Source organism: Peromyscus leucopus, unplaced genomic scaffold, assembly GCF_004664715.2.
Source record: "Peromyscus leucopus breed LL Stock unplaced genomic scaffold, UCI_PerLeu_2.1 scaffold_930, whole genome shotgun sequence".
NCBI classification, from domain to species: Eukaryota; Metazoa; Chordata; class Mammalia; order Rodentia; family Cricetidae; genus Peromyscus; species Peromyscus leucopus.
This window is the reverse complement of record NW_023505872.1, coordinates 8834-36570: the sequence shown is the minus strand read 5'-3', so window position 1 is coordinate 36570 and position 27737 is coordinate 8834. Positions and strand designations below refer to the sequence as shown.

The window sequence follows — 27737 nt, the reverse complement described above, 5'->3', positions numbered from 1 at the left end:
ATTTTTTTTTTTTTTTTTTTTTTTTTTTTTTTTTGTAGAAAGCAGCCTATTCTTGTTCTGTCGCTGAAACACCCCTTGGAATCTCACTCACTGAAGATGAGAAACAGAGAGATTCAGTGTTTCAGACCTTACATAATCTTCCACCTGCTCCCTTCTCCATGGAACACAATGGAGAACTCAATTTACCGATTTTCTGTCTGAGTGAACAGAACTTTGCCGAGAGTGTGATGTGCACAGAATAATTCAGTCTCTACTTTGATCTAATTTTCTTTTAAAGTCTGAGCTCCAGCTCTGCTGTTTAAAACCCATTTCCACCCTTTGGACTTATCTGTCTAGCTCCTATCTCTAGGAGCCCCCACATCAGCTGATGCTCTCGAGGGCTCTATCTCTTTAGGGTCTTCTCTTGTACACACACACTACCCTATGCATCTTCTAGGGAGCCACTTGAGGCCACATGGGAGGGGCATTGAGACCTTTACAGAAAGCAGGGTTTCTTAAAGTATATTTAATATAACCTGGTTAGATTAATGGAAATGAAAACATATTGTATAGAATTATACAGGGGCTGGGGTGTGGCTTAGTAGCACAGCATTTACCCAGAATGCACAGGGCCCCAGGTTCCAGCCCAGCACCACAAAACAAGCACTTCCCCCCAACTAGCCCCACAAAGAAAGAATTACTCATAGATCTAAAGCCAGCAGAAGTCCCATGGCCTTGTAAGAAGGCGTAATTTTAGGAGGAAAGCGGGAGAGCTTCAAGTCAACCAGCGAGCACCTTCCTGTTAGGCTTTCTTTTCATAGACTTCAAATTTATACTTGATGCCCTCTTCCTCCTGGACTTCAGAAAGGACACCTGGGTATCTGGAAAAGAAGAAGGTTCATGACTTAGTCCTACATCCACTGAAGGCAGAACACATCTCCCCTGACTTCTCACCCAAGGGCACCCACACTGTGAAGTGAGAAAGGCTTTCCTGCCTTTGGTCACTTCAAAGTGGCAGGGCCACTCCCGAGGTGAGTGAACAGCCACACGTACACAGCACACGGTAGCAGAAGAAAGTCAGCCAGCGTGGAAAGCTGGAAACGCACAGCCCCATATCTTGTCCTTTAGTTCTGACTTATGAAATGAATCCCACTTCCTATTTCTCGTCTATCTTTCCACTCTACCAAGGAGCTAGGCAAATTCCTGAGGAACTTTTTGCAAGTTACAGTTGAAATCACATTTCTAAGAAAAGAAAAACAAATTTATCTACAGCTGCTTAAAACTGAGGTTGATGGGTGGTGGCGCACGCCTTTAGTCCCAGCACTCGGAAGGCAGAGGCAGGCAGATCTCTGAGTTCAAGGCCAGCCTGGTCTACAGAGCAAGTTCCGGGACAGCCAGGGCTACACAGAGAAACCCTGTCACAACTCCCACCCTCAAAGAAAACAAAACAAACTGAAACAAACAAAAACTCTCCAAGGCCAAAAACTGAAGTTGTGTGCCCAGCATCTGGCGGATTCTTGGTTTCTGTTGACTGATGGGCACTCCATGGCTCTACTGACCTGGCACCCGGTGGCAAACTGTGACTGCATTGTTAGAGTCACGGTACCCTTGATCTTAGCATCCGGACTCTCACTTAGGTGTCTACTCAGGATCCTCTGGGCACTCAGTCTCCGTGAGCCTTCCCATGTCCCCCCAATGCCAGTAGTGCCTCACTACTGTGCAGACTGCACCCCAGTCTACAACAGAGGGGGCCAGCAGCTGCCATTTTCGTATTTGAGTGTCCCAGGTACATGTCTCTGCTTGGCTGGCAGCCAAACCTTCTTCCTGGAGCAGCATGATGTCTGACATGCTCAGCCTTCCACAAATGCTCCCTTCTAGTGTTAGGTATGAATGACTCCAAGCTCACTGTTGTTGGCAAGGGCGCTACAGAAGACTTTACAGTGTCTTGTGGGATAGCATGCGCTGATGAGGAATAACAGACGTTAGTTATGGTGTGGAAAAATTCACATGTCAAAATGGGAAGCTCTCCCATTCGCCCACCACTTTGTAGCCTGTTGCTGTTCACTGTTTGTAGCACTTCTGTCTTCAGAACCGATTTTACTAGGACAATTTCAGAAAATCATAGCCGGAATGAAGTCAGAAAAAAGTCACATTTGAGTAGTGTGTGTGTGTGTGTGTGTGTGTGTGTGTGTGTGTGTGTATAAAATTCAGCACCAAGACTGTCAGTTACTAAGACAAAAGCAGAACACCAAAAGGTTCTTTCTAAAGCCAAGAATAATAAAATCTTATATACGACCAGCTGAGTACACTCAGGAGTCATGGTTTTAATGGCAATTTTACTATGAAACTAAGGTTGAACTCTCCTTAAATTTAATTTCTTTTCTTCTAATATCTTTTGGTCTTTTTAATAATGGTTATAATTACAATCACAATTCTAAACTTTCTTGGTTTTTTTTGAGACAGGGTTTCTCTGTGTAGTTTTGGTGCCTGTCCTGGATCTCAGTCTGTAGACCAGGCTGGCCTCGAACTCACAGAGATCCGCCTGGCTCTGCCTCCCGAGTGCTGGAATTAAAGGTGTGAGCCACTGCAACCCGGCTTTCTTGGATTTGAGGTAGGATCTTTATTCTGTATCTCAGGCTGGCTTTGAATTTGCAGGCTCCTGAATACTGACTGAGATTATAGTAGTGAACCACTGCCCCCTTAATGTCAAACAAACTCTTCCTGAGAACTCTACTTGGATTGTGTGTGCATGCACACGTGTGCAGGCGTGTGTAGTCTATGTACACGTTCCTGTGGGGGCCAGAGATGTTTTCCCAACTCTTCTTATTTGCTAATCATTTGCATTGCCGGTACTTTTTTTACAGCTCAGCCATCTTCCCAGCCCAGGACTTGGCCTTTAGAGTTCAAGACTCACAGGAATTGGTGTACTATTTATTGTTGGGCTCCACCCACACACCCTCCTATTTAGAATCTTCAAGCATTAAGAGTCAATAAACAGCAGCTCCGAAATAATGAAGGGCCACGGCAATCCGGAGATGATTCGGTAGGAGCTCTCCGAGGCAAAAAGCATTGTTGAAACAGTTCTTAAGCAAACAAACTCCACCTAAAATAAAATGGGTATCGCACCAGAAGCACAGGCTCTGCTGGAGATTTTGGGCAAGGATGCCTGCATCCTGGAAAGTCAAGAGATAGAGGGGTCAGAAGAGAAAACATCAGTGCACCTAAAATCTACTCCATGGTAGCTGAGAGGCAAGGGTCCTAGTTTTGGAACCAACTACCAACTCCTTGATTCCAAGTATGCTGGCTCCCTCTAGGAATGCCCGTCACTGTGGGACACCTGCTATGAGGTCTTCACTAGCAGCGACGCTGAAGCTTGTAGCATGCCCTTGAGGCTCCCTAACTGCGAGCTAAACATCTCTCTTCTAAAGTTAGCTTGCTCCAGGCATTCTACTACAGGGATGAAAACCATGGGCTAGCACAGCTTCTAAGGCCCCCCTCTGTCTTATTGATTTATTTTGGGGCTCATTAAACAGAATACTGCTGATATAAAACTTTTGGACCTGCTGGTCTGGTTGAGGCCTCATGAAATTTGAGGCAGAAGAATTTCTTCCAAGCAAGAGCAATGAGAGCAGACCTGCCCGGGATGAGCCGGGCTGGGCCGGCCTGGTGCCTTGGAAGAGCAAGTGCCGAGGCAAAGACTTACAGGAAAAGAAGGTGTGGAAAAACCACCGTTGTGATGACAGGAACTCGGCTCTTAGGCCTCTGACTAGTGGATGCCTCACCATTCATTTCCCATTCATTTCTCATTCATTTCCCATTCATTCTCCACTCAGTCTTGTTTTTATCTTTACTTCATTACAGTAGTGATTAAGAAAGCAAAAACTACATAGTACGGTGTTAATGAAAAATACCACATTTGAATGGAAAGCTGTATAAACATAAGAGTAATATACTCAGTTAATGGAGACAATGGGGGTCAAAACGAGTGGTAAAGAGTTTGCCACTCAAGTAGGAGGGCCTGAGACCCCACCAAAAAAATATATCAGATGTGGTGGCAAGGGTGTATTTCCAATGCTGTGGAGGTAGAGACAGGAGAAGCTCGGGGTTTGTTGGACAGCCAGCAATTGAATGAATTCCAGGCAAGGACGGACCAGTCTCAAAGAGGACAGGCTGCTGAGGATGGCACCTGAGGGTGACCTCTGGTCTCAGTGTACAACACACACACACACACACACACACACACACACACACGCACAAACACACAACCCCTCCACACATGCACACGCACACCCCCACCCCCCAGCTCAAGGATGATTGTGGAAGAGGGGCTGGGAAGAACGTAAGAGACAGAGATTAGTGGCCAGCTGCAGAACAGTTGTGTCTCTGGACATGAGAGGGCTGCGGCACATCTGCGCTCACTACTTGACTGCATTAGACCTCTACAAGATCAAGCCAGACAAAGTCTAAGCATGGGTGGGGGAGGAAGCCAAGGTGTCCCATCCCTAGCTGAGGAGCTATGGACCACTAATGGCCGTGTGGGGAGGAAGAGTCATTTTTCTTCAGGGATGTGGCCTCTGAGAGGCTACCCATGCTCCAGTGGTGAATCCACAGTCACGCACACACTGGCTGCATTAAGTGGACTCAGTGAGTTTAAAAAAAAAAGACGAAACAAAAAACAAAACAAAACATGAAATTGTGAAGAAATAGTGGTTGGGTGTGTAGGAGAGGAATTAGAAGGTAGAAGGGATGAAATGGTGTGTGGATTTGATCATTTACTTTTTTTTTTTTTTTGAGACAGGGTTTCTCTGTGTAGTTTTGGTTGCCTGTCCTGGATCTGGCTCTAGACCAGGCTGGCCTCGAACTCACAGAGATCCGCCTGGCTCTGCCTCCCAAGTGCTGGGATTAAAAGTGTGCACCACCACCACCACCCGGCGATCATTTACTTTTTTGAAATATAAATAAAAATTAAATCCACACATTCAAACTTACTAGGGAATGATGGGAAAACAAAGGGGAGTGGAGAATGATTAAAGCTCAGTTTTTGGACATTAGGGAGAAATGAGAAGTTCCCCAGTGTATAGAGGCTCAGAGACAAAGGCCCAGAACTGAGCAATGCCTTTGTCTTGCAGACAGTGTCCTCACTCGGCTGGCTAGTTTTTATGTCAACACAAGGTGGGGTCACCTGGGAGGTAGAAATCTTAATTGAGAAAATGTCCCTACCAGATTGGTCTGTAGGCAAGTCTATGTGGTATCTTCTATGAGTGGATCCAGTGGGAGGTGGCACTCATAGGCAGGTGGCCCTGGGGCATATAAGAAAGCAGGCAGACAAGCCTTGAGGAGCAAGCCAGTAGGCAACATCAGTTCCTCCTCCAGATCCTTCCCTGACTTCTTTTCATGATGGACTGACTGGTACCTGGAAGTATAAGATAAAATAAACCCTTTCTTCCCTGGGTTGCTCTTCGCTGTTATGTCTACCACAGGGGTAGAAAGCCTAACTGAGACACTTATTGTCAGACATTTCCTTTTTTTCTAGTCTTAAAGGAAGACACTACTTAAGGTCTCCCCTTAAGGCAGCGGTTCTCAACCTGTGGATCGTGACCCCTGTGGTGGTTGAACAACCCTTTCACAGGGGTCGCCTAAAACCATGTGCACATCAGATATTTACACTAATTCATAACAGTAGCAAATTTACAGTTGTGAAGTAGCAACGTAAATAATTTTATGGTTGGGGGTCACCACATGAGGGACTGCATTAAAGGGTCCCAGCAGTAGGCAGGTTGAGAACCACTGCCTTAGGGAATCCCCTCTACTCCACCTCCAGGAGGATGTTGGGATGTTAGCACAGAGAGCAGGGCTATCAAATGCTGTGACGGAACAGGTCTTTAGTTCCTGTGGCGTGTTGATTAGAACATCCATGTCACAGCAATGGCCTTGTCCTGTCTCAGTCTACACACCACAAACTCCTGAGATGGGAAAGAACCAGCACACACTCCTCAGTTTTTCCAAGCAAGCACAAGAGACATCACTTCCTAACTCACCTGGCAAGTCAACATATCCCATCCCAAGACTGGCTGAACACATGATAAAGAAAATCATACAACAAATGTCTCTTTGGGATACAAATGCAAAAATCCTTAATAAAATGGTAGCAAACTGACTCTACCAACATATAAAAAAAAAATCACATGTAATTACCAAGTAGAATTGACCTCAGAAATGCAAAATTAGTTTACTATGAAACCCAATCATGGAATATACTGTATTAATAGTGTCAAAAGGTTCAGAAGAACCATGCAGCAAAATCCTACAGTCCTTCAATATCAAAGCACTTACTGAACTAGACATCACCTTCCTTAGCGTGATAAAGTCCCGCGCGTTCCCACTAGAGACAGTAGGGTGTTTGCTCCAATTTCCTATTCATCCTGCTGGAGGCTCTGGACCAGATGATCGGGCAAGAAAAAGAAATCATGAACATCTGGCTAAACGGAGGAGGAAGAGCGGATGACACTAGCACAGGCCAGTTCTAACCTTCACCTTTAGTTCATTATCCCAGCGCTGAGACTGCACTAACAGTTAGAACTAGTAATTCTAGCGCTAAAGAATGTTATACAACTATCAACAAGTACACACAACCACTAAGCTCTAACTATGAAGTTGAAGGACATCAGATCAATAGTGACTCATCGTTTTATACACTAGCAGTGAACAGTCTGAAAAAAGAACAAGAGCACCAAAAGGAATAAAATATACTTGAAGTGGTGCAAGATACTGAGTGTAGTAAAGCATTACTTACTGGACGAGAGTAACAATCTACCTAAGTGAAAAGCTCCAATATGTTCAAGGTTTCAAACACTTGGAGACAGTTCTCTTCAGCGCTCTCCGGATACAACACTATGAGAATCCCAGATTGCTTCCTGTCAGAAACTGGCATACTGATCATAAAATTCAAATGGAAACCCAAGGGGCCCAGAACAGCAAAAGCCACCTGAAACAGAACGAAGCTCAAAGGTTTATGCTTCCTGAGTACAAGCGATGGTTATGTGGTTATATGTAAAAGTTACTAACGATGGTTATATGTAAAGAAGCCAAGTGAGATAGGCATAATTCCAACCTCTGAGAAATGGAAGCAGGTGGTCATCCTGGGCTAGTTAGTAAGTTCCAGACCAGCCTGGGCTACATGAGACCATCTAAACCAAAATAAGACCGTGTAGTAGTAGCATAACAGTACACATAGACCAAAGGGACAGGAATGGGAATCCAGAAAAATACTTTCACATTTATAATCAATGCCATATATGAACACAAGGAAACGCAGCAAGACCACTGAGGTACTCAACAGGTGACGTCACGACCTGTGCCTGGCCAGCAACGGTCCTGGTTTGCTTCTTTAAAAGTCAGAGAGTCACAGTGGCGTTTGTCAAGGATCCTTACTGGTTAGCGCCATGGAAAAATTCTGATTAAAAACAGTAAGTAAGTATTAGAAGGGTATTTGAATAAAGCTGATCACACAGTGGTCTGTTCGTATTATTAGTAGAAGAACAAACAAACAAACAGGAAATAGGGAGAGCTGAGTCCTATATTCACATAACGTGAGAATTCACAATTTAAGTAGAAAGTACACAGGGTGTGATTTTCAGATAAACACTTTATGAAATGACCAACTATGGTTTTCTTTGAAGATTTCAGGAGCCTTATGCAAAGCCTGGACTTCAGCTGCTGGTGGTGTGTGATTTCCTGTTTACTTTAGAATGAAGAGCCCAAGGAAATCACTACATATAGAATTTATGAGATCCAAGACTGTCATTCCATAAAGTAACAAGACTATTATTCTAAAGTCTAACTATTCATTTATCTAGACTAAGTTGTTAATATTTTTTTAGGGGATACGTAAAAAACAAATTCACACCCATAGGATAGTTACTAGACACAGCTGAGACTATTTGGAGAAATGTGTTAAGAACTGGTCTAAAAGTGTTGATATAATTAACTTTTTCTTTTGCTTTCTATAGCTAACAGTTTAAAGTGCTTTTAAATGAAAATGCTCCCAGGTTTCCAAATCAGGGAGCTTCCTGCTGGAATCACAAGGGTAGCTCTTCTTTTTGTGGCCACTTTAACCTTTGACCCCTCATCTTTCACACAAATCCAGACTCCTCGTTCCCCTCCAGTGACTTTGCTACAGAGCTGGGACAATGTCCCTGGCCTCCTCCTGGATCACAGAATAGGCCCACTTCCTCCTTGCCTCAGGTTCTGCACTCCCTGTTTCCTGCTCCTGAATCACGCTTCCTGCTGCTGTGTGGCTGTTTCTTCAGAGGATCTGCACACTGCAGTTTCCACCAGACCCCACTGTGCCTGTCAAGAAGCTGTCTCCAGGACGGGCATGGGCATGGGCATGGGCATGGGCATGGGCATCAGCATCAGGCAGAATCCACAAAGCTTTCACAGACAGGCCTCACTCCCCTAGAAGAACTAGTGACAGCTGTGCCAGGTGCCACCCAAATCATTAAAGCCTGAACATTTCCAAGTCCATTAAAGCGGATTTCTAAAAGTTGCTACAATGTATCTTTTTAGGGATATGAACAAACTTCTACTCCAGATAGGGCACTGGCAATAGACCAAAGAAATGACTCTCTAAGTTTAGCGTAGTGAACTAGTGCTTTTGTTGGTGACTTCCAGGAGCGTGGGTGACTGACTCAAAGGCAGCTGTGCAGAGCCCACACTAGTAGGTGACGGCACACAAAGCTGCGTCCCCGGAGCCCCCTGCACAGCTGGCAGGCAGCTCAGCCGATCGCTCTCTTCTCCCCAGCAACTGCCACCACCCAGATAACCCAGGGAGGGCCTGGCCACTCCTAAGCTTGAGGAGCTTCCTGTACCTTGTAAACTGAATTTACTTCCTGAGTCTCAACTCTTTTTCTCCTTCCTCCGGGAGGGCATGTTGCAGTTCAGAAGAAACAGCTGCATAACACCAGCTGAAGAAAGTTTTCTTAAAGACCAGACCACTGGCAAACTGTAACTCATCTGTGTAGTTTATGCTGAGCCCCGGAGTATAAAACTAAACAAACATACATCACGTGAGAAAAAGCACTACATTCTTACGCCGTCGAACATGGAGAGATCTAGCTGGCACTCAACTAGAAGTTCATTCCTATTGGCCAGCATTCACAGTGCTGGAAGGTGATACACATGCTACCAGAAGAGAAAAGAAATCCTCAGTCTCACCCACTTGGAACTCTGTGAGCTACAATAGTGACCTGCCTGCAAGATATTCCCACTGGTTCAATATCAATAGTGGCATGAATGTTACCAGAGTAACCAACCGGCTGCTTTTTTTTTTTTGGATTTAAGACTTACTCCATGAGATGGAACCCGTACCTGACTCTGTCAACAAGGCTAAGAAACCTGAAGCCAAATAGGTCATGGGCCCTAGGGGAAAACCTACTACTATTTACTATTCTGCTACACTAATACAGCAATGCCATTACTCTCAATAACTTACTGACTGTACCCATTAGAGTACACTCACAGCTGCTCAGCTCTCATCAGGGAAGTTTCTTGCAGCAGAAACCCACAACCGGTCAACACAGAGAACAAGAAACTCTGGGATACCCAGCCCTAAATGTGATGTCTGTATTGCACACACTTCTTCCCTCAGGGCTCAGTGATCCACACAGAAAAGGAGCTGAAAGACTGTAAGAGCCAGAGGCGGTGGTGATCAAGGGAACTGTCCTCCAGAACGGCAGGGCAGATGCACATGTCAGCTCACAGTGGTTGAGACAGCATGCACGGGACCCACACAAGCTCAAGGCAGACGAACCCCAGATGAGGGCCAGGGAGTGGGTATAAACCCCACCTTCACCAAGGAGCTCCCGGCAACACACACCCACCGGGAAAGAAAAAGTTAGTTTTCGGCAATGGCGACAGTGTGGATCAGCCACACTCCAGGGCAGGCCCCGTGTTCCGAGTGGTCAGCCAGTGCAGACCAGACTCTGTGCTCTTTTGGTTTTTGTTCTCAAAGAGAGAGAGAACATGACCTGGGAGAAGGCGAGGGAGGGTAACAAATATGATCCAAATATAGGGTGTGAAATTTTCAGAGAGTAAATAAAAATATTATTAAAAAAGTATCTTTCTATATAGCACATTTGCTACTTGAGATGAAATCCGGAAAAAGTGACTCTTCTCTGTAATCCTTTTTCCTCTTTTTATTCAACAGTCATGGGTTCTGCTGTGACGTGTTACTTTTCATACACATGTCATTGTACTTTGTCCTTACTTGATCCCTTTCTGTAATTAGTCCCTAAAGTGCTTCCGACTAATTAATAATCGTAGTACTTACTCTGGGAGAAGTTTATATTTCTCCAAATCAATGTCTGGGAAAAACGTGTCACTTTCAAATTCTTGCATGATCCTTGTCACAAAGAGTCTGAGATGGCCTGGCTTATTCATGGCTTCCTTTAAAACAAAACAGAAGATATATCACTCTCCTTAACCCGTGTTGAAAGACAAAGATTCTTTGCCAGTTAAGTTTGTACTAGGCATTAAATCCATGCTTACAGTTGCTCAAACTATATGAAATATTTTGAAAAAAAATTTGTTTATATTATTATTATTATTTTTCGAGACAGTGTTTCTTTGTAGCCTTGGAGCCTGTCGTGGAACTCAGTTTGTAGACCAGGCTGGCTTCGAACTCACAGAGATCTGCCTGGCTCTGCTTCTCGAGTGCTGGGATTAAAGGTGTTCACCACCACCGCCCGGCCTTGTTCATATTATTTTAAATTATGTATACATGGTATGCCTCTTTGTACGGGTTATGGATATGTGGGAACAGGTACCTATGGGAGCTAGCGGAGCTAGAGTTACAGGTGGTTGTGAGCACCTGATGTGGCTGTAGCAAACTGAATTTTAGTCTCTGGAAAGCAGCGAGCATCTTAACCACTGGGCTTCTCTCCAGCTCCTCAAACTGACTACATACAGCCTCTATTCTAAAGCTTCAGGTACATCGAGGATGGCAACTAGTCATAATTAGTAATCCTGAAAATGCGTTCTGGTCTTCAGTTTATTAAAATTCTGTTTTTAATTTAGGCATTCAGTGCAGCTGTTTTCCTTTGCTCTTTTAAGACTTCACCCCTCACTACCTAGGTGCTTTTCCAGAAAGAAGTCTGCATCTGTACACTTGAATAAGAAAGCACTTTTGTGAAATCTTCACTGTTGAAAACACCATGGGAACACTTAGGACACCATTTCTTTAAAATACTTCATTTGTTCATTTACTTATTTGTGTGCCTTTGTGGGTAAATGGGCCTGTATGTATAGGCCAGAAGAGGGTATGGAATCACTCAGAGTTGGAACTGTGCGAGTTCACAGGATGGCCTGCTTGCTCTGTGGGTGCTGGGATCTGAATCCTGGTCCTTATGACTGTGTAGCAAGAGCCATGTCTCCCATCCCATGGGTACACCTTCTTACTCTGTCCTTACCTAAAAATGCCCCCATTTCTCTGTAAGCAAGGGGATTCCCCTTGCCTCTCGCTGCTAATAACAGCACTCAGTCTGTTTTGGTTAATGACTTTTCCAGTGTCTATAATGTTAATTTTATTATTATAATTAATATTAATCTTATAATTAACATTAGTTATATAATTTATAACTAACAAAATACAGTGACACTGTGTTTATTAACCATGCTCCAGGGCAGGCCCCAGGTTCAGGAGTTGCCTTGGAAGAAATGCCTTATATTTTTAAAGGAAAGGATGATACCTAAGTGCAGATCCGAGAAAGCATTAATAACTTGATCTTCAAACACACAGAAGAAAAAAAAAAACTCCACATATATAAAATTTCAAGTTGTTCTTCTTAATTTCCAAATACTACCATAGAACACCTTTTTCTCTCAATATTTTAGCGTATGTTAAATCATTTTTATCACTGCTGCAACCAAATAAATAACCTACTAGTTCCCACTGTAGCCCAAACCAGAAAGCTGACGAGGACTAACCACAGCTGCATCTGACGTTCTTCATCAAAGCAGGTGAGCTTTCAGTAAAGGGCTATATGGCGAACATTTCAGGCTTGGAGGGCCACAGGCTTCTTCCTCTTACAGCAAAAGCAGCCATGGACGGAACAAAAAATGAGATGGCTATGCTCCATCAAAAATGAGATGGCCTGGAGGACAGGCCACAAGCACTACAACATGGGAGACTGTAGTGGTATTTGCTCCGCCAATGATGAAGGAGGCGGGGCTTCTGCCCCGCCCCATAGCCCAAGGTCATGGGCAGCACAAATACCACTACAGCAGATAGTTACCTGCAGGCCTTTACGTCCATCTTAATGTAGATCTAATTACATAAGTGCATTTAGCACTTACTGTTTACAGAATATTATTTTAATATGAGACAATGTATATATTAACATATGCCCCAAAGGGGCGGGACTGATTTTTCTTCCTCATAAATGTTAATCTTTCCAAAGAATATCCAAACAAACAAACTGGGAGTCACTTGGTACCAAATGACACCAGGAAAAGCATATTTTCTGCTTCACACACTATTTTCCACTAGGATATGAAACCATGCATCCCCCTCTGCCCTCACACTGCACGGAGGTTGCTGAGGACAAGCTTTCTGTCTGATTGCCTGTGCAGACCGAGAGCCCATGCTCTTCTCAGTACAGCATTCATCCTGGAGCCAAACGCACAGCAGCCCCCCAGGGCACAGCTGGGGAGTAGAAAGTCATGTCATATAAGCATGATGCTCAAGAAAGCAGGCTGATCTGAAAACTGGAAACAACCAGTATTTTGAACTGAAAATGACTAGCATGTGGGAAGATCTTTGCCAAAGAACACAGGAAGAATAAGATCTAGGGATCTACTGAGCTGCACAGTGACTGTGATTGGGGACAATGTCTTACTGTGTTCTTGAAATTGCTCGGAGTTTTAAGTGTTCTCATGATCAAAAAATAAGCAAGGTGATATATCTCAATTTATCCACTCTACAAATGCATGTTTCAGATCATCTGATGATTTGCCAATTAAAAAATAAGGCATTATCATTGATGGGAGTTGGTGACTTGCGGTAGGTGTGTTTGGGAAGAAGAGGCAGTAGGGGGTTAATATGACTAAAGCATATGAAATATGTCACAACATCATAAAGAAATATATGGTTTTATGCTGTGGGATGTTGTGTATGTCTTGCGGGAGCCCGTTCTCGGGTTCCCCATGGCTTTACCCAGCAGGTCCGCATAGAGGATGATTAGGACCACAAGCCTGAGTGCAGGTGTCTGAGATGGTCTGCACTTGGCTGTGCTGGGGGATGGTCTGTTTGTCAAATTGCTCTGATTGGTCAATAAATAAAACCTGATTGGCCATGGCTAGGAGAGAAGTATAGGCGGGACTAACAGAGAGGAGAAAAAAGAAAGAACAGGAAGGCAGAAAGAGAGACACTGCCAGCCGCAGCCATGACCAGCAGCATGTGAAGATGCCGGTAAGCCACCAGCCACGTGGCAAGGCATAGATTTATGGAAATGGATTAATTTAAGCTATAAGAACAGTTAGCAAGAAGCCTGCCACGGCCATACAGTTTGTAAGCAATATAAGTCTCTGTGTTTACTTGGTTGGGTCTGAGCGGCTGTGGGACTGGCGGGTGATGAAGATTTGTCCTGACTGTGGGCAAGGCAGGAAAACTACAGCTACAGGTTTACATATTAAAACATCAATAAAGGGAGAATAGACTGGTATGAAGTATAAATTTTACATATATGTTCGTATTTATTTTGCATGACAGTGTCAACTAATTCACTTTGACAATTCGTCTAGCTTACAGCTGGGTAATGCGCTGCTTCCTACAGTCATGGCTAGAAGTAGGGAAGGACATCTCTTTCTACTTACACATAACTCTACTTACCTTGTAAACAGAACTGCCTCCAACTATCCAAACCATGTCTACTTTATTTGCTAACTCTGGTTGCTCAATAAGTTTTAAGGCATCGTCCAGACTTTTGGCAAGAAAATGAGCTCCTTGTGGTGGTTCCCTGAGGTTTAAAAAAAAAAAAAAAAAAGAATTATGATTATTGTAAAATCCTGTCCATACTAGTCAAATAATCTGACTTGGAAGCAGTCAGTACAAAATAAATTATGAAAACCAGCTCTCTCTTTTTTTTTTCTTTCCCCCAGACAGGGTTTCTCTGTGCAGTTTTGGTGCCTGTCCTGGATCTCACTCTGTAGACCAGGCTGGCTTTGAACTCACAGAGATCTGCCTGGCTCTGCCTCCTGAGTGCTGGGATTAAAGGCGTGTGCCATGTGCCACCACCGCCTGGCTTGAAAACAAGTTCTCTTAACACAAAGTACTTAGAATGTATGGCCAATGTCCAGCACCTACTCTACATTTTTTACTCGAATGGTTCACAAAACTGTATGTGACATCTCATTGTCTCTATGGTGAAAAACAATCTCAACAGTAGTTGTCCATGATGTTGTGTGGTGAAGGTTACCTGGGATGGAGAATGAGGGACTTTCTAGAGGTTTAATAGGGTTGAGTTATGTGAGTGTAAGTCTTTGTCAACACTTAGCTAATGTGCACTTATGACCCCTGCGTCTCATTGTATTAACGTGTACCACAACAACATGCTAGAGCAACACGGAATTCTAGCTAATGATACCTGGGGAGGACTTTGGGAAATATACTCATTCTGCCCTTTATTTTGAAATGTGTAAACACCACCTGGATGGATGACGACGACGATGGTGACAATGTCAACACAGTGAAGACTTAGTGGCAGAATCCAGGTGGTGGGTATGCAGCTGTTTAACGCACGGTTCTTTCTGTCATTCTGAAACTGTCGTGATTAAATATTAGACAGAATATACAAATGACTAGAAGAATCTGAAGCAGTGTTCAGACTGTTAATGTCTATGGGGAAAAACTTTCATATTTTGAACAACACAGAACGGACAGAAAGTATTTGAGAATGAGCTTGTTACCAGTTACATAACTAATAATACTCAGAAAGGAAAATGTTAAATACCTTTACTGCTTCTGCTAACTCGCTCAAATTTTGAGACTCTTTTTTATTTTGATGGTGAGGGGAGTTGCAATTCTCGTTATAAATGAGGAAACTTATACATAGTGATTAGAAAGAGAACAGAAATTATTAATTCAATGTCAAGTTCTTAGCCGGTGCTTCCAAAGGACTACTTACATAATTGCCTTTGAACTTGCAGTTGTAACAATGATTAATCAAGAACTAATGGGGGCTACTCATCTTCCTAGTTGCATTCTCCTTCTCTTCCTGATTTCTATTTTACTCTTTCCACTCTTTGTCATATGTAAGGAAATTAAGATAGAGCAAAGAATACATTTGGACTTATGCTGGAGGGTTAAAAAAAAAACAGAGGCCGCCGGGCGGTGGTGGCACACGCCTTTAATCCCAGCACTCGGGAGGCAGAGCCAGGCGGATCTCTGTGAGTTCGAGGCCAGCCTGGGCTACCAAGTGAGTTCCAGGAAAGGCTCAAAGCTACACAGAGAAACCCTGTCTCGAAAAACCAAAAAAAAAAAAAAAAAAAAAAAAAAAAAAAAAAAAAAAAACAGAGGCCAAGGTGAGTTAGATGAGCTATCACCATTTAAGGGATGAAGGTACCTTCTGGGACAAGACAGGATATAATGGTGTTGAAGGACAGAATGGGAACTAGAAGACATAAAGATTCAGTCATGGAAGGAGATGATTCAGTTAATAAGTGGGCTATGACTGGACTGGTCAGGGTTTTAACAGAATGCTCAAGTTAGGATGGTTATGGGAGATGAAAAAGAACCAGAGGTGGTAATCAAGGAGCTGATTTGTACAATCTGAGAGCAAGAACGTAAGAGCTGAGAGCAACATGGTCTCCAGGGTGACAAGAATGCTTTGTGTGCTTGGCATGCCCGAGGCCCTGGGTTTGATCCCCAGTACACACCAGGGACTAAGAAGAAATCACCAGTGAAGTCCTGAACTCAAGAGGAAGGGAGCCCACTGCTTCAGAGGACCTTCCTTTTCTACTACTTCCCCCAGAACCTTCTCTAGGGTCCAGAGTCTGAGTTATACTCACTCACAGCTGAAGAACTTTCATGCTTCCAGTTAGAAAAGGGGTCCATGGAAAAAGAAACTGTAATGCCTTCTAGCAACCTCTGGGTACTTGATTAGTTAATCTCTCCAGTCTAAAGACTGAACAAACTCAAAATCTTCCCTTCCCAATGGTGAAGGGAAGTGTTTGAAGCTCTAGATGATGACTTGGATAATCTAATAGGACTATAGCCAGCTTGGAGAGAAGAGTAGAGGATTAAAAAATAAGGAAGGTGAATCATCTTATACCTGACCGAAGTTTTTCTTTATCTTTCCTTCATAATGGTTTATATCTATTGAAAAACACAAACTCCACTTGAATTTCAGTGACTTTTTGCTTATGAATCCTAGAATCTAGCAACTGATCCTGAAATCTTGGCTTCTTCTCCAAGGGCACACTCTAAATTGGTTGGTTTAAAATTTTTTGATACCCCCAAAGAACATTTTAGACCCCCAGTCTCCTGAACCCACTCATAGAAAGTTGATGTGTCTGTCTTGGCGGGGGCGGGCAGAAATCTGTCTTTTTTTCTAAAGCTTCCCATAGAAGCTCTTAACTCCTTCCTTCCCACCAAGTCAAAATTTCCCCAGAAGGCACGTACGATTTATATAACATATGTCACTGATGTTTGTTATCATTAAAAGAGTCTGAAGAACAGTGACTCCTAAATGCTTTACTTGATATTCCAAAGATCTTAACAATAGTATCCTGAGATCTTCATTGCACTGAGGTTAAGAAATGTGTGTGTGTGTGTGTGTGTGTGTGTGTGTGTGTGTGTAGGATATGTGTACGTTCTTCATGCAAGAAAGGAAAAATACAAGGTGGTTACCACTTTCTAGAATGTTTTAATATTGTTGTTTTAATTAAGCTTATATAAATTATATTAACATCTTGATCATATTTTCTCTTTAATAAAAAAGAAATTCATGTTCATTTACCCATTAAAGACTGTCATTAAAGAGAAAAAAAAAGAGACATTTGATTATGAAAGCTTCTAGATTAAACCTACCTGTATATTTTAAAAATATCTTGACTTCAAAATTTAAGTCAAAAGATATGTTACTTTGGGAAAGAGGTTCTCCTTTTATTTCTATAGGAAATGAGAGGCTCTAGATTCATTCTAGGTTAAGAAAAATCAGGTTTAATCGAGGAAGACCCCCTGAAAAATCTCCAATGGGAATGGATGAAATGATAGGACAAAAGGATAGATTATTGAACCTACTTTAATCCAAAAAACAACTATTAATTTTATATATTTTACATTAGTATGGATTTTGATACAAATTTAATTTTGTTATACTATGTATATTTCTACTCCTGTTGAGGGTATATTTATGCAGCTCATTTAAAAATGTGATATATAATTAAGAAACACAGATTAATAGTCATCTATAATAGCAAACTTATATCAGTTAGGCTTTCAAGGTCATACAGATATATTTCAGATAGCTAGGCAATCTTCAAACCCTTCAAAGACCTGCAGAATATGGAATTTAAAATGTTTTAAAAACTTAGACTTTTCTCAACAGTGAGACACGTCTGCTCCTGGCAGCACCATTACTTCAAAGAGGATGATCGGCATAGAAGAAACTCCATATGGCAAAAGTTAGTCATGTGGGCAAAGAAACTGCCCTTGCCTCAACTGCTGACAGTTACTGTCCAAACTGGACCAACAGGACACAAGAAAGGCAACTGCCTAACTTTTCCAAGACAAGGTAGGTCAGCCCTTCAAAATTCACTGCTTCACAGGAAAGTCTGTCAGATATGCTAGGCCTATAGGCCAGAGTTAGATACCCCAACATTTCAGAGGAACTTTGGGTAACTGTCCAGACAGCCTGATGACCTTGTCATTAGGTAACATTTTACCCTCCTGGGATCTTTGATGGAGTTGAAGACTAGATAGTTATAATTATAGTTTTCCTTAGTTATGATAAAAGATATTAGATATAAAATTTTGGACTCACAAAGATAAGATAGAGTATTTCTTTAATTTTGCCAAATACAAATAGACATTGTAACTGTAATTCTTACTTGATAATTGTCTTTGTTGTACATAATATTACTATGTTAAAGTTAAAACCTTCCTTTTTAATTAGATAAAAAGGGGGAAATGCTGTGGAATAATCCTCTTGTACACTGTAAAGATTTGTTAAATTGGCTTAATAAAAAGCTGATTGGCCAGCAGCCAGGCAGGAAATATAGGCAAGGTAACCAAACTAAAGATGATGGGAAGGAGAAGGGTGGAGTCAGGAGTTGCTGGCCAACACAGAGAAGCAAGATAGAATGACATACTGAGAAAAGGTACAAAGCCCATAACCCATAAACGTAGATGAGAATTATGGGTTAATTTAAGTGTAGGAGTTAGCTAGTAACAAACCTGAGCTATCAGCTGTGCATTTATAATTCACATTCGGCCTCTGAACCTGTTTTTTGGGCCTGGGCAATCAGGACAGAAAAACTCCGCATTAGTTTACAGTGGCCAAAAAGCACGAAAGCAGAATACCAAGATGTATAGAGGATATGGTTCAGGCATACTGCATAATTTGTGGTGGGGTAATGATGGTGCATGACTCCTTAGGTGAGTGTCAACAGCTAAGACATGTCTCAAAGCATGGAAATGATATGTTTCCTTAGAAATTGTTGTAGGCTACAGTGAAGTTATTCAACACATAAAAACTCAGAGAAAGTTGAGGGTAGGAAAACAGTAATTTGAGGTGATATTCAAAATGAAGATTATAGGGTAGTCTCTGGTCACCTGGAGTAAAGGAGAGGAGGGTATGAGTTGATTTAGGTAGGAGAGATTTATTAGACTTATTTATTTATGTCTTAAGATTCAAGAAATGAAAAAATAAAGTGATTTGCTAATGTAAAAAATAAGATCATAAGCTTACTCACTCTGATCCCACTAATGTTAAAAGGCAAGAGATTTATGTACTATGAAGAGAAATCAAGTACCATTAATGTTCATTTTTACGGTGCTAGGTCTCGAACCCAGGGCCTTACACTGTACTCCTCTCCCAGCTCCTAATATTAGTATTTTCTGGAAGCTCCACGGCAGTGAAGTGGAGGGATGGGCTAGGAGCTGGTATCTGCTGGACACGGTGTTGGGTCATTTCTTCTGTGACACAAACCTTGAACAAGTCAACGTAAGGCTGGAGCCGTTCAGTTTGGCCCATTGCTTTGACCTACAGTTCACTAGCTCCCGTTGCTTTGGGCCTGAGGTAAGGAAACAACCATGTCAGGAAACGTGGTAGACCAACAAGACTCATTTCACAGCAGACAGGGAAGAGATTTTTTTCCAAAGCTGTGCTCTAAATGATCCATTTCCTCCAACGTGGCACCATCTCCATTCAGCTGTGAACTTATTTATCAACCCATTGATGAAGTTACTTTGAGCCCTCATAATTCAATCACCCCAAAAAAGCCTATCAGCTGATAACCAAGCTTTTTACACAGGAGATTTCTGGGGACATTTAAAACTGCAAACCGTAACAGGTACCTTTTATATATATGAAACAACATGCAGAATTCAATGAATCTTGAAACATCATCCTAAGATGTTGGATATTTTATTTGTGTATCCCAATAAAGCTTATCTGAGGATCAGAGGAAAAAGCCAGCCACTATATTAAACACAGAGGTCAGGCAGTGGTAGCACACGCCTTTAATCCTAGCATTCAGGAGGCAGAGATCCATCTGGATCTCTGTGAGTTCAAGGCCACACTGGGAATAGAGCCAGGCAAGGTGGCACACGTCTTTAATCCCAGTGCTAGTTAACCATAGAGGTCTGGAGGTCAGTGATAGAGCTGGGCGGAGAAAGGAAGTAAGATGGCAGGGCACAGAAAGGCATATAGGCATGAGTATACAGGAAGTAGCTCTCTTTGGCTGAGGATTTCCTAGCAGTAAGAATGTGGCTCGCTTCTGTTTCTCTGATCTTTCAGTTTCCACCCCAATATCTGGCTCTGGGTGTTTTTTTTTTTTTTTTTTTTTTTTTTACTAATAAGACCATTTAGCAATTTGTCTTATACTAAGAGCTACTATTATTAATCTCACTTAGTAGGTAATACAGTTGAGGTTCAGTAAGCTTTACTCATGACCTGCCTAAATCCCAAAGCTACTTGGAGCCAGAGCAGGGAGGGGAGGTCAGTGCTTAATGGGGTACCTGTGTGGATCAGAGGGAAAGACCTTGAGAAGAGGAAATTGCCATCACTAGAAAGAATATGGTAGAGGAATCATAAAAATTTATTACACCATGAAATTTAGAATAGCTTTTATGAAGACAATTTGCAGTGTGTTATATCACAGGGGCAAGCAGGATCTCCCATTGATAATCTCAAGGATACTGCATTGATGCAAAACTTTATTTATCTTTTGGTTACCAAAGGCATTCCTTGGTTCATATATAATTTTTGTTGTTGTTATTTTTGAGACAGGGTCTCACTCTGTAGCCCAGAATGACCTTAATCTCAAGAGCTTCATGGCAAAGCCTATAAGTGATTGGATTACATGTGTGTGCCACTGTGTCCCACCCTACTAAAATATTTAAGTATCACCTCCCCCAAATAAACTAATGCATTCTTCTAAGGCATACACACCAGTGACTTCTGGTGCTTAGTGTCACACACCCATCACTACTGTTCATACCTGTCAACAGGTCTTATTATCTCCCTTCCAGTTCTATTAAAGTTACAATTTACTGCCTAGAAAGCGGTACAAAAAGTATGCTTTCTCCAGACCTTAGTGACTTTTGGGGTTGCCTTGCCGATTCAGTGTTTCCCATATGAGGTTAGTGGCTAAAATTGCAAGTACCAGTAAAAGCCTGCACAAGCAATTGCCATGTGTAATGCCTGTCCTGTGATAAAGAAAGACCCAGCAGTGCCTGGTCCACAAGAGGTGCTCTGAATATACATAAAGCGACAATTAAGTGGAGAAGCCGGAGACTGAAGAAAAAGATGGACCCTAATAAGATCTTTCACTAACTGATGATATTCCAACTTCTCTAGCCTGCTCAATAATAAGGACTTTAAATTTTTTCAGCCTTAAAAAAGAAAGCAAAGCACTCCACTAAACGTTATATATAAATACATGAAAATCAACACAATCCAATTACACACGCCATCGGGGGGTCATAAAGAAGAAATTAGACTCATCATTTGAGAAGAAACGCTAGCTCAACTGAACATGTCCCCCACTGAGAGTTCTTTATGTTTATTTTAGCTCAAGCTGGCCATAAATAAACTTGAGTAGTATTCAAAAATATGTTATTAAAAAGTCTCTGGGAATGGCAATATAGCTTGTGAAAGTGTAATTTTTCAAGGAGAGTGAATATCAGAATATCCTAGCAACCAGAACAAGGAGTAGCATAAAGATGGAGGCCGATGGTAAGAGGCACATCACATATTCCAAATCACCAGAGGCAACCAACTCGAATGTTTGTGTATTTTCTTCTAGTTTTTAATCTATGCCATTATAGGAGGGGTGTGGGAGAAACCTACATAAAAATCTCTTAGAATGCAGCGATGGAAAGCGTTTTCCCTCCCAGGACTAACTCGTGTCTTGGAAGTGTGACGACATCTATGAGTTGACTCTGCTTCAAACCATTGGAAAGCCTTAAGAGTGGAGCTGAAAAGCTGGGTGGCCCATGCTTTAATCCCAGTACTTGGGAGGCAGAGCCAGGCAGATCTCTGAGTTCGAGGCCAGCCTGGTCTACAGAGCAAATTCCAGGATGTCCAGGGCTAGCCAGAGAAACCTTGTCTCAAAACACAAAACAGTAAAGCTGAGACTTCCCAGAAGCAACCAGAGCACTTCCTGGGAAGTCCTAGCTTGCTCTCCTGGACAGTCTGTTCTCTGAAGTTTTGGATTCATATAACTACGCCCCATAACCATGAAAGCCAATCCCCCACAACTACACACAACTATACCTTCTACTGCATCTGTTTCTCTGGTTGGATCCTGAATAGGACACATGGGAAAAAAAAAAAAAAAAAAAGACACATGGGAGTGACATTCTTGACTACTGTTCAGCAAACGGTGCCCAGTGTTCTAAGACTCTGTGCTGATTTTGGTGACGACATATTAATTTAAGGACGAATAGTCAACATCTTGAATCCTAATGTTCCCTTAGATTTTAGTCACTTGTTGACCAAAAAAAAAAAAAAAAAAAAAAAAAATCCCAACTAAAACAAAGCCCTGTAAGATTCAGGAAGTTATTTTAGTAAGTTAAGACTACTAACAACATCGAAGTCATTGTCATGGTCAAACTACTGGACTTGACTTCACAGTCAACATTATCCACCTACCCTACCACCTCCATCATTTGTTTGTTTTTTGTTCGTTTGTTTTACAAATTAATTTCTTTAATTTTAACTGTTGGCCTTACATGTCCGTGCGCCGCGTGCAAGCCTGGTGCCCTTGGAGGCCAGAAGGGATCGAATCCCCTTGGATTGAAGTTACAGCCAGTTGTGAACTGCCATGTGGGTGTTGGGAATCGAACTCAGGCCCTCTAGAGGAGAAGCCAGTGTTCTTAACCCCTGAGCCATCTCTCCAGCCCTAAACCACCTCCAGTTCTTATGATATTTCCAATCATAACGAGGGAATTATTTATTCAAATGTTAGTTTAGAGGACAAGAAAATTCTTAGCAGAAGCCAACTACCCACATTTCCTCTGAAGATTCTGAGACCACTTCAATACTTTGAAACATTTTACCTTCTGACACTGTACAAAGAACACAAAGTGTCAGGGTATTGTGGCTAACTTAGAGATAATAGAGTACATGACCATGACTGTAAGTCCTTCATATCTTATTGCATTTAGAATTGATTCCAAAATGGAATAACCATTTAAATGTGCTGAAGCTCAAAACAGGCATTTTTATTTCTGTGAAACTAGGAATAATTTATCAATCGCATTAAATAACTGATAGCTAGGTCTATGGAATAATGGTTTGAAGGAACTTGCAAAACTATTACCAGATTTTTTAACATATAATACACACACACACACATATATATATTCATTTTTTTGAGACAGGGTTTCTCTGTGTAACAGCCCTAGCTGTCCTGGAACTCACTCTGTAGACCAGGATGGCCTTGAACTCACAGAGATTCACCTGCCTCTGCTTCCTGAGTGCTGGGATTAAAGGTGTGTGCTACCACTGCCCTGCTTTTTTCCCTAATTTTTAAGGTGAGAAAATCACCCACTCAAGGAACAGAATTACGTTGCCATGTGGCATATCTGCCCACTCGGTTTCTGTCGCCTCTTTGAGATATTAAGATATTCAGTGAGGTAGTGTGGCTGAGTGGTCTAAGCTGGTAGATTAAGGCTCTAGTGTCTTCAGGGTGTTGGGTTGAATTCTGATGGTGTCACTTGTTTGGATAGTGAGTCATTTATTAGGGGGAGGTAACATAGTAAAGTATCTGCTGTGCAGGGATGAGGAGCTGAGTTTGACCCCAGCAGCTGGTACGAAGAGGCTGGGCTTGGGGGCATACACCCGTAATCCTACCATTGGATCAGCAGAGACAGAAGGATTCTCAGAGCTTGCTGGCCAGCTAGCCTAGCTTAATATACGAGCCCCAGATCACAGTGAGAGACCCTGCCTCAAGAAAACGAGGTGGACAGATTCTGAGGAAGGACACGGAAGGGCAATGTTCAGCTCTGTGTGCATGGCTGTGCACATGTGCACCGCCCACATAGTCATGCATGTACGTATGTACGGATGCACGCACACACGCAGATGTTCATCAGCTTCTTCATTCTATTATGTACTGATTCATGCCCTGGGACATAAACCACAGTTTTCTCATGGTGCCTGCATGTCACTTACTTGAGCTCTCTGCTGAGAACTATATTAATTCTGTCCTTTAAAGGTCGATTCTTCTCAGGAATGGAGAACCAGGTTTTCCGGCCCATAATCACCAGATTCTGTTTACCTACAAAATCAAGCAGAAAGGATATCTTTGAAAATACACATGTATTTTCAGTGTCATACATAGGCAGGATACGGTTGTCATAGTGACATCTAGTGGCTATCCTTGAGAAAAATTAAGGGGAGATGGCTCAGCTGTTAAAGGCTAGGCTCACAACCAAAAATAGAAAAATTAAGGCAAACAGCTTCACCTAACTTTCAGATTTAGTAGTCATTAACTAAATATAGTACTAGTTTCCTTTGGTTTTACCCTATTTATATCTTTTTTTTTTTTTTTTTTTTTTTTTGAGACAGGGTTTCTCTGCGTAGCTTTGCGCCTTTCCTGGAGCTCACTTGGTAGCCCAGGCTGGCCTCGAACTCACAGAGATCCGCCTGGCTCTGGCTCCCGAGTGCTGGGATTAAAGGCGTGCGCCACCACCGCCCGGCCCAATTTATATCTTTTACTTAGGTTTTAGTCAACTGCAACCATGCATAATTTTGGTTCAAAGTACTCAGGCTGATGGGATTTTGTCATCTGCTAAGTAACTCCCTATGCTTTATTAAATTCTAAAATGGAGAAAATAGTTCCTACTCCTGGAATTCTTGAGAGGCATTAAAGACTTAGAACTTGAGTTCACCATCTAAAACTAGTATTCTCTGGGTCATCTATATGAGCTTCCATGATTCAAAGGTCAGGGATTATTGCGGAAGAGGGGGCAGAAAGAATGTAAGAGTTGGTGGAAGAGGGAGAGAGATGTGAAAGACTGACTTCTGGACACGGCATGGCTGATGTCTGTATGCACCAACTCACAGCAGCTTTCTTTACCTGCACAAGATTAAGCCAGTCAAAAATTCCAGCACAGAGGAGGGCCTTCTGAGGCCCAACCCCCTACTGGACCGCTATTGTGTAGTTGAGGGCTGCTGAGAGAGGAGGAGTCATTCTTAGCTTGGGCTGGTTGTAAATTGCTCATGCCCCAGTGGTTGGTCACAGACAAGGTTATTAATGACAACTAGAATATGAATTAGGGGGGGAGAAGGGCGCACAAGGAGTGGGAAGGTAAATGGATACACTCTGTATAAAACCTTCAAAGAATAAAAAACACATTTAGCGGGCGGTGGTGGTGGTGGTGGTGGTGGTGGTGGTGGTGGTGGTGGTGGTGCACGCCTTTAATCCCAGCACTCAGGAGCCAGAGGCAGGCGGATCTTTGTGAGTTGGAGGCCAGCCTGGTCTCCAAAGCGAGTTCCAGGAAAGGTGCAAAGCTACACAGAGAAACCCTGTCTCGAAAAACCAAAAAAAAAAAAAAAAAGAAAGAAAGAAAAAAAAAGACACCTAACTATACTGCCTGGCCTGTGCATACAGGTGTGCAATGCACACAAAATACAAACTAATTTTTTCAATTTTTTTTTTTTCTTTCTGATGTGTGTACAGATATGTGTACCTGGTTTCCACAGAGACCAGAAGAAGGTGTCAGCTCCCTGGCACTGGAGTTGAAAGCAGTTGTAAGCTTCTAGATGTGGGTTCTGAGAACCGAACCCAGATCCAGCCTTTAACAGCTACTTCTAGAAGAACCTAAATTTTTTAATTGTTCTTGTCTTTGACAGCAGGCATGAGTTTTTTTTTTTTTTTTTTTTTTTTTTTTTTTTAGACAGGGTTTCTTTGTTTGCCTTTCTGGACTCACTCTGTAGACCAGGCTGGCCTTGAACTCACAGAGATCCGCCACCGCCCGGCTTCACTTTACTTTCTCCAGACAACATTTCTCCTTGAATCTGGGGCCCATAAATTTGGCAAGAGAACAAGCTCCAGGAATCTTTACATCCCTGCCTCTCGAGTGCTGGTATTACAAATGTGTGTCACTGTGTCAGCTTCTTATTTGGGTGCTGAGATTTGAACTCAGGCCCTCAGAACTTTACTGACTGAACCATTTCCCCAATCCTAATATTTAGATTCTTGAAAGTAGACTATGCTAAAGGCATTTGCCAATGTGTCTACCAGTGACCTACTATATTTTCTACCTGTCCTACAAATGCTGTTAAATATCGCTCTGCTGACTTCTGTTTCCCCATTTTCAATGCCAGTGGTTCTCAACTTTCCTAACACTGTGACCCTTTAATTCAGTTCCTCATGTTGTGGTGACCCCCAACCATAAATTTTGTTGTTACTTCATAAATGTAATTCTGCTACTGCTATGAATCATAATGTAAATATCTGTGTTTTCCAATGGTCTTAGGCCACCCCTTTGAAAGGGTCATTCAACCTGCAAAGGGGTCATGACCCATAGGTTGAGAGCCATTCCTCTCCTACTATAATAAACAAACTTGTCTGTTAGGGAGAAATTACAATGAATGTCCTACAAGCAACTGGAAACTGCTTTATAATTGCACACCACTCCCCATTCTTTTATTTCAAGTCAGTCCCCCAGGCTGCCCCACTGAAGAGCATAGCCTTCATTCCACTGTATCTTCCTGCCTCCGGAAATCCAACAGAGTATCACATAAGTGTTTAATTGTTTTTTAGCCTCTTGTCCCCTGCATTCTTCATTTACTCAAGTTTTATGTCTTCCATCAACAATTCTAAATACCGGCTCTGGTCTCTACATTCAAAGCGCTAAATTTTGCTGCCCATTCTGTCCAGTTATATGCACTTGCTACAAAAATTTCAAATGCATGTATTTTAAAGAGGATTCTTAATAAACTTTGGGAACCGCACAAACATTTCTGCCAAGAAACTAAGATCCCAGATTCCCACGGGAGACTTCCCACTTACAGGTCTGCATTGGAAATCTTGCTTCATACAAGCTCTAAAATCCTCAGGACTTAACCCCAAATTACCTTCCACTGAAGAGGTTGTGGTCATTCTTTGGAAGTACTTGAATTCGTTCCTGAAAGTTAGAGAAACACTGCGTTAACAGGCACTCTGTCACGTGTGCTCAGGCTTCAGCTCAGCGGCGACCCGTGCAAGCCAGGGGGGTGGTGCTGCCCAGTGATCGGACTTTGCTCCAGGCCAGGGCGCCTCTGGGCAAAGGCTGGCACAGCAGGGGGATCACCGCGGGCACCGGCAGGGGCTGCAGCAGGCGGGCCTACCCGCTCACCACTGTGTCCGCCAAGGGCTCGACGGGACTCAGCGAACCGCCTCGGTGTCCCGAACCCAGTCCGGCCATAGTACCTGAGCAGAGGCCAGGGCAGGTCTCCGTTCTTGCCGATGCCCATATTCTGGGACACGGCGACGATGCAGTTCAGCGGTCGAACCATGACAGCAGCGGCGATCACCTCTGCGGCAGCCCACGCGCTAGGTTTCCCCTCTGAGTTTGGCGCGAAAATTGCGGGCGCCGCCACCAGGCGCCGCTTCCCACTCGTGCAGCAAAGGCCCGCCCCTACCAGGCCCCGCCCCGCATTCTATTTGAGCCTCAGAGGCTCCGCCCCCGCCAGGCCCTGCCCCGCACCCTATTTGTGCTCATGGGCCCCGCCCCCACAGGCTCCGCCCCGCACCCTATTTGTGCCTCGAGGCCCCGCCCCCACTAGGCCGGCCCCCGAACAGGTCGCGGCGTGCGCGCGCGCGCAGGCGCGTGGTAGAGCGGCCGCGCGCTCCCGGCGGGCTTGCTCTTCTGCACCCTGCGATGCCCCGCAGGAAGTCCGCGTCGGGCGGCCTTTCTGCCGCCGCCCAAGCCCCGGGAGGCAAGCGGTTCTGAGCCGGTTCTTCCAGTCTGCCGGAAGCCTGAGATCCACCGCCACCCCCACGGAGCCCGCGGAGAAGGTAGAGGGCGACTCGTCAGCGCCCCC

At 43.2% G+C, this 27737-nt stretch overlaps 1 protein-coding gene across 2 annotated transcripts; it reads right to left on the bottom strand.

Annotated features, from left to right (window-relative positions):
- LOC114682165 (dihydrofolate reductase) lies at positions 1 to 27610 on the bottom strand. 2 transcript variants are annotated; one of them, XM_028855984.2, is made up of 6 exons: positions 27124 to 27610; positions 26790 to 26839; positions 23880 to 23985; positions 13868 to 13994; positions 10310 to 10425; positions 1 to 860 (listed from the first exon to the last, which is right to left on the bottom strand). In XM_028855984.2, exons 1-6 carry the CDS (start codon positions 27207 to 27209, stop codon positions 782 to 784), a joined length of 564 nt encoding a protein of 187 aa, XP_028711817.1. In that variant the 5' UTR covers positions 27210 to 27610; the 3' UTR covers positions 1 to 781. The 2 variants fall into 2 exon arrangements, with proteins under 2 accessions (XP_028711817.1, XP_028711816.1); XM_028855983.2 differs by lacking the exon at positions 1 to 860 and adding an exon at positions 7236 to 7432.
- Positions 27611 to 27737: the final 127 nt, after the last annotated feature.

What these genes read in the sequence shown, in the direction of transcription:
- LOC114682165 (XM_028855984.2), bottom strand. Translation starts at nt 27,209, where the DNA reads ATGGTTCGACCGCTGAACTGCATCGTCGCCGTGTCCCAGAATATGGGC. An exon ending in CTGCCCTGGCCTCTGCTCAG is followed by an intron (nt 26,840 to 27,123) that starts GTACTATGGCCG and finishes TCTAACTTTCAG; the next exon opens with GAACGAATTCAAGTACTTCC. An exon ending in CACAACCTCTTCAGTGGAAG is followed by an intron (nt 23,986 to 26,789) that starts GTAATTTGGGGT and finishes TTGATTTTGTAG; the next exon opens with GTAAACAGAATCTGGTGATT.